Source organism: Rhincodon typus, chromosome 16, assembly GCF_021869965.1.
Source record: "Rhincodon typus isolate 14 chromosome 16, sRhiTyp1.1, whole genome shotgun sequence".
Taxonomy (NCBI): domain Eukaryota; kingdom Metazoa; phylum Chordata; class Chondrichthyes; order Orectolobiformes; family Rhincodontidae; genus Rhincodon; species Rhincodon typus.
The window spans coordinates 9,332,969-9,344,938 of NC_063347.1; the positions used below are offsets into that span (position 1 = coordinate 9,332,969).

General features: G+C 42.4%; 1 protein-coding gene across 1 annotated transcript in view; it reads left to right on the forward strand.

Annotated features, from left to right (window-relative positions):
- Positions 1–11,970, forward strand: part of sema3bl (sema domain, immunoglobulin domain (Ig), short basic domain, secreted, (semaphorin) 3bl) — a 182,003-nt gene that overhangs the window by 151,809 nt on the left and 18,224 nt on the right. The window contains exons 8-10 of the mRNA XM_020511949.2: positions 1,248–1,362; positions 1,740–1,809; positions 5,555–5,699. Of these exons, the coding sequence (XP_020367538.1) occupies positions 1,248–1,362; positions 1,740–1,809; positions 5,555–5,699 (330 nt within the window). The remainder of the gene's footprint in view (positions 1–1,247; positions 1,363–1,739; positions 1,810–5,554; positions 5,700–11,970) is intronic.

Here is an 11,970-nt window from a genome sequence, read left to right on the forward strand (position 1 = left end):
TCCCTATTTTCTGCATATAAACTGATGTTTTCCAAAACCACCATCAGTTCTGAGGAAGGGTCACCGGATCTGAAACGTTAAATCTGTTTTTTACTTCACAGATGCTGCCAGACCTGCTGAGCTTTTCCAGCAACTTTGTTTTTGTCCCAGAATATTATCTGGGTCTCTGGATTACCAGTCCAGCAATAATACCACTAGGCCATCTCCTCCCCAAGGAGGAGATAGGTAGATTTTTAATTAGTAATAGGTTGAAAGGTTATGGAGATCGAGCAGGAAAGTGGGATTGAGGCTGAGATGTGATCAGCCGTGATTGTTTTGAATGGTAGCACAGGTTTGAGGGGCTGAATTGCCTACTGCTGCTCACAGCTCTCATGTTGTTATTTTTACACACATTTCCAAGATTTGCGTAATCTGCAAATTTTGAAACTTTCCCCTGTAATGCCAAGCCTAGGTCATTCATACACATGTGAGTATAATTTTGGTACAGTGATTTAGTTACTAGGTCAACAATTTTCCATCAGTCGGGTCCTCCAAACAGCGGTTCTAATAAATATAGCTTACTACCTGAAGGTAGTGAAAAAATTATGGAACATAGCAGGAAGATGCAAGCTCATTATCTCAAAAAAAATGGACTTTTTGGGCATAATGGCCTTTTTCTAATCCTAGGTACTCTTGAACGCTTGCCAATTGTTCCCATACGATTTAAGACAAGCAATAAAGAAAGTTTGTTGTTTTGACATATTGATTCAGACAAGACACAAGGTTGCCATCTGCACAAGGTACAAAGGCTAGTTGTTACTAAGACAGTGTATCAACAATCTTTCTAACCAATGGAATCTCAATCGCACAATGGAACAAGCTGTCAAAGGAAAATAGTCACAGACCCTTCACTTGAAATCTTCAAGACCATTTATAGGTTTTCATTATCAGGGCTACAGTTTCAGCAGGGTTTAGTGATTTAATGTGCCCTATCTAAATGTTAGTGGAATACAGATACCAGTTTACAATGCAGACACAACTGAAGCAGAGGAATAGAAGATAGAGCTGTGTGAGAATGTGTCCTTTTAGATTTGATCTCAACGCAGATTTCGATCTTCTCTTGAATGATAGAAATGTTTATAAGAATGAGAATGTCAGTGGTTTGCTGTGATATCTAATTGAGTGTAAGAAGCCATTATTTAGGGAGTTAATGATCGCAGAAAATTATGCAACGTAATTAATGAGGTGTTTACAATGGTATGTTTCAGAATGACGCAGGAGGACAAAGGGCGCTAGTAAACAAATGGAGCACATTTGTCAAAGCCAGGCTGATATGTTCTGTTCCGGGACCTGATGGTATAGACACGTACTTTGATGAGCTTGGTAAGTAGGGGATTATTTTGCTACAGTTGTGATTCTTAAGTCAAGGAACATAAGGAATGAGGGGATCTGTGAAAGATATGTCAGCACTGGGCAGCTCCAGCAAAGCCAAAGGCAAAACAAAACTTTCTTTAATCTTAACCAGGGAAATCCAAGGTATGTTCCTTTAGGGTACATTTACCATTTCACTCGGAGAAGAACACATTAACATTGGGCTAGTGCCAAGGCATGCTGTTACACCTCTGTATTTGTAAAGTGCACATTCGAACCCAATGCAGAGAACAGACATCAAATTCTAGCTGCTAAAAAAAAGTTTCCTTTGAAATAAGAATGGCTTGTTGTTGCTGATTCTGTAAGATTTCACTTCACTTGTGTTGCAGAGGATATGTTTCTACTGAGAACTAAAGATGAGAAGAATCCTGAAATTTATGCTCTATTTAGTACAATAAGGTAGGAAGCCCTTTTATTTGGACTTAAATAAGAGAAGTAACAGCGTATTGATGCTGAGATGCAGTGGGAGTTTATTCAGCTTCTGCTTAAGCACTGCCTTTCACAATCTCAGAATGTTTGGAGAAGACAGTATAGTACAGAGTTATATCCCTGGACTAAAACACAGAGCTCAGACTGAAGTTCTGAGTTCAACTGCACCATGGAGATCGGCAGAACACACAGCTAATAATTGTGACCATGGCAAAATTATTATTGATTGTCCAAAAAACCCATCTGGTTCACTGATGCCTTTTAAGGAAGGAAGCTGCCATCCTTACCTGGTCTGGCCTATGTTTGACTTCAGACCCACAGCAATGTGATTGACTCTTAACTGCCCTCTGAAATGGCCTGGCAAGCCACTCCATACATGGGAGATACATTTTGGCCCAGTCAGTGATGGTCACATCCTGGAATGAATTTTAAGAAAGGAGGTTTTACATGGAGTGGCACGGTGCCTCAACGGTTAGCACTACGCCTCACACTGCCAGGGACCTGGGTTCAATTCCAGCCTTGGGCGACTGTCTGTGTGGAGTTTGCACATTGTCCTCATGTCTGCGTGGGTTTCCTCCAGGTGCTCTGGTTTCCTCCCACAGTCCAAAGATGTGCAGGTTAGGTGGATTGGCCGTGCTAAATTGCCCCATAGTATTCAGGGATGTGCAGGCTGGGTAGGTTAGCCATGAGGAATGCAGGGTGACAGGGCAGGGTGTGGATATGATGCTGTTTGGAAGGTCACTGCAGACTCAATGGGTTGAATGACCTCCTTCCACTCTGTAGGGACACTGTGATTCTATGTCTGTCATAAAAATGGCATTTAGGATTTGACTTAAAACCTCATCTGAAAGGCAGTAACTTTCTCACTGTAATGCTTTGGAATGGCAGCTCACAATATGCTCTGGACCTAACTTTGGACCCTGGTCCTTAACTGCTACCCAACAGGCTGTGTTTAGCACATACGCGGGACACTGCATGCGCAGTGAGTCTTCTTGGGTTTTAACCTGACCAGTTAGGCTAAGGGTGATGGCAGATTAAAACTCCTGATTGTTTGAAGTTGGGATTCTGTGGCCAGGTTTCTGAGAGGCACAAAATAGAGAAGAAAAATTGAAGAAGCAGAGGGCCTGCTATCTCCTGTTATTGTATGTATAATGTGATGCTTTAAATCACTGCATTTCTCTTTTAAACTGATTAGTTGTGGGATTGAGTTACGTATCAGGGACACCTAGGAATAGAAACTGGTGACAAACCTATTCTTTGGAGCTAAAACAGGTGCAGGGTACATCAGTGGATCACATTTCCAGTAACAATCCAGATATAAGAACTGCATTAATAAGTGACATTTCCAATGTAAACCAGTTAACATAAGCAACAACACAATACTTCCACCACAGAGGGCACAGTATTCAACTGTTGTGTGCTGGATTATATAAATCTGCTCACTGCCCTTGACTGGGTAAACCCTGGTTGGGGACTCAAAAACAAAGCATACAGAGCCATGGAAAGAACTGAAAGGAAGGGTCGGAAGCAAGGTGCAGACGTTTCAAAGCACTGTGAACCAAATCTATTGCACACAAATAAACTAGTGTCACCTCTAAAATATACAATGAAAGGGTATTAGAGAAAGGCCATGACCCATTAACTGGGCATCCGCAAAAAACACCCACAGTCAATTCAGGAAGCAAATTACTGCAGATGCTGGAATCTGTACTGAAAACAAAAAATGCTGGAGATCACAGCGGGTCAGGCAGCTCTGATGAAGACTTGAAACGTTAGCTTGCTCTTTCTCCATCGATGCTCCCTGACCCACTGTGATCTCCAGCATTTGTTGTTTTCAGCACAGTCAATGCATTCATTGCACATGGGCATTACTGGCTAGGCCAGCATTTGTTACTTGTCCGTAAATGCCCTGGAGAAAGATGGTAGTGAGTTGATTTCTTGAACTGCTGCAGTCCTTAGGGGTGTAGCGTTGCCTGTATGCTTTTAAAAAGGCAGTTCCATGCTTTTGACGTAGTATCAATGAATGAACAGTGATGTGGCTCCAAATCAGGATGGTGTGTGACTTGGAGGGGAATTTGCAGGTGGTAACGTTCCTGTTTATCTGCTGCCCTTACTCTTCTGGGTGGTAGATGTTACAGGACTGCTTACTACTTAAATAGTCTTGGTGATTTGCACCAGTGCATCTTATAAACGGTACACACTGCTGTCCCTGTGCATCGATGATGGAGAGAGTGAATGCCGAAGGTGATTGATGGGGTACCATTCAAGTGGACTGCTTTGTCCCATTATGTATAATTCGGACTGAGTATCAGGTTTACAAATTTACTTTACAATTTCAAAAAATATATAAACTGCGAGAACAGAGGCCCAATGGTTTATGGATATCGGATTACTTTCGATTCAGCTGTAGTTTACTCTGCAGTTCCTTGCGGTTTTACAAAAATAAATAGCAGTGAAGGTAGTTTGACAGAGCGGCGGGAGTTTGCCTGTGTTAGCTGGATCTGATAGCAGGTAAACAGATGATAGGTCTGTGCAATTAACCTCAACGTCCCTGGACAAGGAAGAGGAAAACCAGCCAGAATCCAGCTCCAGTAACACCTGCTGTTGGATAGGAATGGGATCGGCCTGGACTGTGTGAGCCCACTGTTGAGGCTGACGTGATGAAGAATACATGTCTTATCTTAATGCAATTAGTAATAATTAGATGCAGAGTTGAATTAAATGGGATAATATTAAGTAGGTATAAGATTCTTTGTTTAAAATTTGCTTTTGGATTATGAGACTGACAAAGCAACTCTTATTCCCTTTCTCACATTGACTTTTTTTTATCCATTCATGGGATGAGGGTGTCATTGACAAGGCCGGTATTTGTTGCCCACTCCTAATTGCAGAGAAACAGTTGCAAGTCAACCACATTGCTGTGGGTCTGGAGTCACGTGTAGGCCAGACCAGGTAAGGACAGCAATTAACAACCAAAAGAACTGCGGATGCTGTAAATCAGGAACAAAAACAAAGTCGCTGGAAAAGCTCAGCAGGTCGGGCAGCATCTGTGGAGGAGAAAACAGAGTTAACGTTTCGGGTCCGGTGACTCCAAGGGCAGCAATTTCCTTCCCTAAAGGGCATTAGTGAATCAGATGGGTTTTTCCAACAATCGACAATTGGTTCATGCTCATCACTAGACTCTTAATTCCAGATTTTTATTGAATTCAAATTCCACCATCTGCCGTGGCAGGATTTGAATCCTGGTCCCCAGGATTAACAACCCAGTAGAAATACCACCAGGCTATCACCTCCCCAAAGCAAGCAGTGTCAAACACCTACTGGTGGGATTGAAGTCACACAGAGCTCAGACTAAGTTGAGATAACAGGTCCAACACTGAAGGACATTAGTGTCCCCATTGGGTTTTCTTACAACTGGCAACTTTCACAGACATTTTTCCCAATTCCAGGCTACAAATTGCTGCATTTAGATTTCAACTCTACAGGTTGTGCTGGTGGGGTTTGGATTTACAATCTCAGTCCAGTTTCATGTCCACTAGATGACCATGCATAAAATATTGAAAGTAGAAGATCATGGGAAGTAAGCCATTGGTGGTTTGAGTGTGGAACACAATATAAAGATTGGTTCTAATTTGAAATACTGACATAATGGTTGTAAAACAAGGGATCTTATTTTGATATTTGATTTTTTTTAATATTGTAAATATTATTTCAGCAATGTATTCCAAGGCTACGCTGTTTGTGTCTATCGTATGGCTGATCTACGAGAGGTGTTCAATGGGCCATATGCTCACAAGGAAGGACCTGACTATCAGTGGACTGCTTATGAGGGCAAAGTACCTTATCCCAGACCTGGATCTGTGAGTATTCTGCCATGGGGAATCATCATTAAATGCTTTTCTCTTGTCTCCAAACAGTCTGATTTATAAGAGTACTACAGAGAGAAACTAGGAAATGAATCTTTAGTTTCATTGTTTCACACTCAGCTTTTGTGTTTTATTTCATTAGTGAAACTATTTAATTTATTATTCAGAGATAACAAGGTGTAGAGCTGGATGAACACAGCAGGCCAAGCAGCATCAGAGGAGCAGGAAAGCTGACGTTCCGGGTCTGAACTCTTCTTCAGAAATGAAGGCCTTTCAGGCCTCCCCTAATTTATTAATCAGCTTTTTATCTCTGCACATGCCCTTTGGAGGTTGCTAACCTGCTCCTGCCATTCTTATACCAAGTGGGCAGACTTGTTTGTGCTAATGTTTTACTTTTTTAAAATTTATTCATTTGTGGGACGTAGGACTTGCTGTTAGCCAACATTTACTGCTATTTGCTCTTGAGAAGGTGGTGGTGAGCTGCCTTCTTGAACCGCTGCAGTCCACCTGCTGTGGGTTGACCTACAATGCCATTAGGGAAGGAATTCCAGGATTTTGACCCAGCGACAGTGGAGGAATGGCGATATATTTCCAAGTCAGGATGGTGAGTGGCTTGGAGGGGAACTTGAAGGTGCTGGTGTTCCCATGTATCTGCTGCCCTTGTCCTTCTAGATGGAAGTGGTCATGGGTTTGGAAGGTGCTGTCTGAGGATCTTTAGTGAAATTCTGCCGTGCACCTTGTAGATAGTACACACTGCTGCTACCGAACGTCAGTGGTGGAGGGAATGGATGCTTGTGGATGTAACGCCAAACAATCGGGCTGCTGGTGGTGTTAAGCTTCTTGAGTATTTTTGGGGCTACAGTCATTCAGGCAAGCTCAGTTGTCAATCTAATGCAGAAACAGGGTCAGATTCCACTGGAAGAAATAAAAGGGGTAAGAAAGGTACCACAACAATCAGGGATGTCATTAATCTACAGGTAAATTAAATAAATCAGGCTGACAAAGGTGGCCTGAGAAACTAAGTTTGTAAAGTAAATTTGGGATTGTTTAATAGAGCAGTACATTCTAGTGCCAAGCAAGGAGCAAGCTATTCCAGACCTGGTAAACTGCAAAGGGAGCAGAATTAATCAATAACCTCTTGGAAACAGCAATCATAACATGATAAAATCTCATGTTCAGTGTGAAGGTGAAAAGTGTGAGTTTTAAACCCAAACAATATTAATTACAAGGGTAAAGCAGAGGTAGTGCATTAGCATGATAAAGGAATAATTAATTAACAGAGAGCAGAGAGTAGGGGGCAAATGGCTCATCTTACAATTGGCAAACGGTAATTGTAAAGTGCCACAGGGATCAGTGCTGGGACCTCAATTATTTACAATCTGTAATCAATGCTGTAGACTCAGAAACCAAATGTATGGTCGCTTAACTTGCCAACGATCCCAAAATAAGTAAATAAGTTGTCAAAAAAGGATGAAAAGAGTCCAAAGGAAAATAATTAGGTGAGGTGAAAAATTGGCATTGATATTGAGAAATGTGAACTTGCCCATTCTGGGGATAAAGAATAGAAAAACAGTGCACTGTTTAAATCAAGAAAGACATTGCAGGACCCAGTCGTACAGAGGTCCTGGTATATGAATCACAAAATGTTAGTGTGTAGCAAGTGATCATGGACACAAAGTGATTGTTTGTCATTAATTTGCAAGGGAAATGGAATATAAGACTGAGGAAGTTTAATTGCAGCTTCACAGGATCTTGGTGAGACCACATCTGGAGCACTCTGTGCAGTTTTAGTCCTTTTATTTGAAAATAAATGATATCATTGCAATAGAACCAGTTGAGAGAAGATTCACTCAACCCATTCCTGGAATTAAGGCTTTATCTTCTAAAGAAAGATTGAGCACATTGGGCCTGTACCCCACTGGGGTTTACAAGGATGAAAGGTGACCAAATTGAATCATATAAGGTGGCACGGTGGCTCAGTGGTTAGCACTGCTGCCTCACAGTGCCAGGGACCTGGGTTTGATTCCACCCTCGGGCGACTGTCTGTGTGGAGTTTTTCACATTCTCCCCGTGTCGTGTCTGTGTGGGTTTCATCCCACAGTCCAAAGGTGTGCAGGTTAGGTGGATTGTCCATGCTAAATTGCCTGTAGTGTTTGGGGATGTGTAGGTTAGGTGGGTTATAGGGGGATGGGTCTGGGTGGGATGCTCCAAGGGTCAGTGTGAAGTTGTTGGGCCAAAGGGCCTGTTTCCACACTGTAGGGATTCTATGAAATCCTGAAGGGGATTTGACAGGGTCAGTGCTGAAATGATATTTATCCTTATGGGAGAGATGAGAACTAGGGGACTGAGTTTAGAACTAAGAGGCGAGAAACCAAAAGAACTGCAGATACCAGAAAGCAGAAACAAAAGTTCTGAGGAAGGGTCACTGGACCCGAAATGTTACATCTTATTTCTCTCCACAGTCCTGCTGAGTTTTTCCAGCAATTTCTGTTTTTGTTAAAAATGAGAGGTGTCCTTTTTAAAATAAATCTTACAACTCCTTCAGCATGGAAGGAGGCCATTCAGCCCATCGAGACCACATCAACCCCCCGAAGAGCATCGCACCCAGATCCAACCCCCTACTGTATCCCATAAACCCCCAATTGCCTTGGTTAATCCACCTATGCATCCCTGGACACTACAGACTATTCAGGATGGCTAACCCACCTAACCAGGACATCTTCGGTCTGTGGGAGGAACACCCAGAGGAAATCCACATGGGAAGAACATGTAAACTTCACACAGACTTCACCCGAGGCTGGAATCAAACCTGGGTCCCTGGTGCTGTGAGGCAGCAGTGCTAACCACTGAGCCACTGTGCCACCTGTGAGGAGTATTCTCTGTGAGGACATCACTTTTTTCTCTCTTAGAAAGTTGTTAGCCCCTTCCTCAGAAATAAGGTGGGGTGGGGGGGACCATTGGATTTATTTGAGGCAGAGTTAGACAAATTTTTGATTTCAGGTATTACTGGGGGCAGACCCATTGGTCGATTTGAGACCAGAATCTGATCATCCATTTTCTCACCAAATCTAAGGAAGGCATATTGGGCCAAAACAAAACAGAAAGAACTGCGGGTGCTGGAAATCAGAAACAAAAACAGAAATTACTGGAGAAACTCATCAGGCCTGGCAGCATCTGTGGAGAGAAATCAGAGTCAACGTTTCAGGTCCAGTGACCCTTCTTCAGAACCCAAATGCCTACTCCTGCTCCTCAGCACTGTGTTCCTATAATCCCAGCATTTGGCAGTGTTCATTTATCACCTGCCAGGAGGTGCACAGGAATGGCCCAATTGCCTCAACATAATTTGCCCCCATGTCCATGAGCAGCATCTCTTTAAGTCTTCCTTAAGTCACCGGACCCAAAATGATAACTCTGTTTTCTCCTTCACAGATGCTGCCAGAGCTGCTTAGCTTTTCCAGCAACTTTGTTTTTATTCCTGATTTACAACATCTGCAGTTCTTTCGGTTTTCCTCTTTAATTCTTTGCTGTTTACATATATTTCTGCGTCATCAAGAGACTGGTGACAGATAGACTGAAAGGTTGAGATTGAGTTCACAATATGTTTGAAATAAAAAAGTCATTGCAGTGCAACTCAAGGACGTTCTTTTGACTAATTATTTGTCATGCTATTCATGATGAACACACAGATATGATGATTGTAAATTGAATTGAATCATTTATTGCCATGTGCATTCAATGTAAAAATACCGTGAAAAGTGTGTACCTTCACCATACAAACATGGCGCCATTCACATTAACTTAGAATAAGACAAGAAGAAAAATGACAACTTAAGAGAGTCCAACTTTCCTTTCCACTGCCGCAGTCTCACTCAGGGCTTTCCAGCCCTCACCATGGCAGGGAGATTTTATTTTCAGTAAGAACTCAGTCTTTTTTTTTATGCCAAACTAAGTTTTCCATTATATATGTGACAGTTATTGGTCAGATTTAGCAATTAAAAATTTCAACTAATATTTTGTCATCCCTATATAGCCTTGTAAATAGCCTTCTGGCTGTAAATTGACAAACTTGGTGTTAACCTATGGTAATCGTGTTTTTATTAAAGGCAATGTGTTAAGTTTAAAAAGCCATAAATCTTGAAAGTGTGAGATAGTTGGAAAGGAAATACATTAGCTCCAAACTGGGAGTTGTTCATGTGCCATGTTGGATGGGTTTTTTACAGCCCATTGTGTTCTAATTCTGGCTAAGGTTCTTGATTTCCCCCAGCTGACTTAGTGGTCAAAAGTTTATCATAGAATCTCTCTAGCATGGAAACAAGCCATTCAGCCCATCAAGTTCACACCAACACTCTGAAGAGCATCTATCCCAGACCCACCCCATCCCTATAACCCTGCATTCCCCGTAGCTAATCCAACTATTTTACACATCCCTGGACAGTATGGGCTATTTAGCCTGGCCCATCCACCTAATCTGCACATCTTTGGACTGTGGGAGGAACCTGGAGCAGCAGGAGACAAGCCACACAGACATGGGGAGAATGTGCAAACTCCACACAGGCAGTCACTCAAGGCTGGAATTGAACCTGGGTTCCTGGTGCTGTGAGGCAGCAGTGCTAACCACTGTGCTACCACCATTTGTGTCTGTACTAACTAACTTTAAGCTAGTAGTTCTTAGCTTGTCAGAAGCTGCTCCAGCATGAAGTAATGTCTCGCATTTGGATTTGATGTAATTTTATTCTCTTGCACAAAGTGCAGGTGCCCACCTATTTATTTGTGACAATTACAATGTGACTTTGTATAAGACATTTGTCAGCAATAAAATTTCCTATAATTTAAGAAAATGATAGTAGCAGTGGAAGGGTGTTTTTCTGACTGGAGATCTGTGACCAGTGGTGTTCCGCAGGGATCAGTGCTGGGGCCCCTGTTGTTTGTAACATATATAAATGATTTGGAGGAGATTATGGGTAATCTGATTGGTAAATTTGCAGATGATAAAAAGATTGGGAGAGCTGCGGATTGTGAGGAGGATTGCCAGAGGATACAACAGGATGTAGATAGACTGGAGACTTGGGCAGAGAAATGGCAGATGGAATTTAGTCTGATCAAATGCCAGGTGATGAGCAAAAACAAGTTGCTGGAAAAGCTCAGCAGGTCTGGCAGCATCTGTGAAGGAAACGACAGAGTTAACGTTTCGGGTCCGGTGACCCTTCCTCAGAACTGCCAAGTGATGAATTTTAGGAGATCTAATGCAAGAAGGAAGTGTACACAAAGTGGCAGAACCTTTCGTAGCGTCAACATACAGAATAATCTAGGCACACAGATCCACATTTCCCTGAAAGTGGCAACAGAAAGTGGATAAGGTGGTCAGGGAGGTTTATGGCATTCTTGCCTTCATCGGTCAGGGCATAGAGTGTAACATTTGGCAAGTTATGTTGCAGCTGTATAGAAGTTTAGGGTTAGGCCACATTTGGAATATTGCATACAATTCTGCTCATCACACTACGAGAAGGATTTGGAGGTTTTGTAGAGGGTTCAAAAATGGTTTGACAGGATGTTGCCTAGTTTGAAGGGTAGTAACCATGAGGAGATAAACTTGGTTTGTTTTAACTTGAACTTGGAAGGATGAGGCGCGATCAGATAGAAATATACAAAATTATGAGAGGCACGGATAGAATGGATAGTCAAAGTCTTTTACACAGAGTGGAAATGTCAATTACTAGGGGACATAGGTTTAGTGTAAAAAAGGGTGCGTTTAAAGGAGATGGGAGAGGCAGGGTATTTACATAGAGGGTGGTAAGTGCCTGGAATGAGCTGCCAGAGGAGATGATGGATGCAGATACAATAGCAATGTTTAAGAGGAATATTGATAGATTTTTCAGTGTATTTGTTTTGTAAAAAATACAAGTGACAATAAATTACTATTCTGTTTTATGATGTGGAGGTGCTAGTGTTGGACTGGAATGGACAAGGTCAAAAGTTACATGACACCAGGTTATAGTCCAACAGGTTTAGTTGAAATCACAAGCTTTCGCAGCGCTGCCCCTTCGTCGGGCGAAGTGAAGGAAGCGCCCAGGCACAGACTTTACAAGCAGAGAAATCAAAAGATCATACAAATGGTGTGAGTGGAATGTCGACCGGCCAAATAGTAGGTGATCTGTGGAGCCAACGGGGGCCGGGTCCTGGAGCAAGGAATGGGACAAGCTGTGTCTGGATCCCCGGTCCTGGATCCTGGAGCAGGGAGTGGGGAATGGGACGAGCTGTGTCTGGA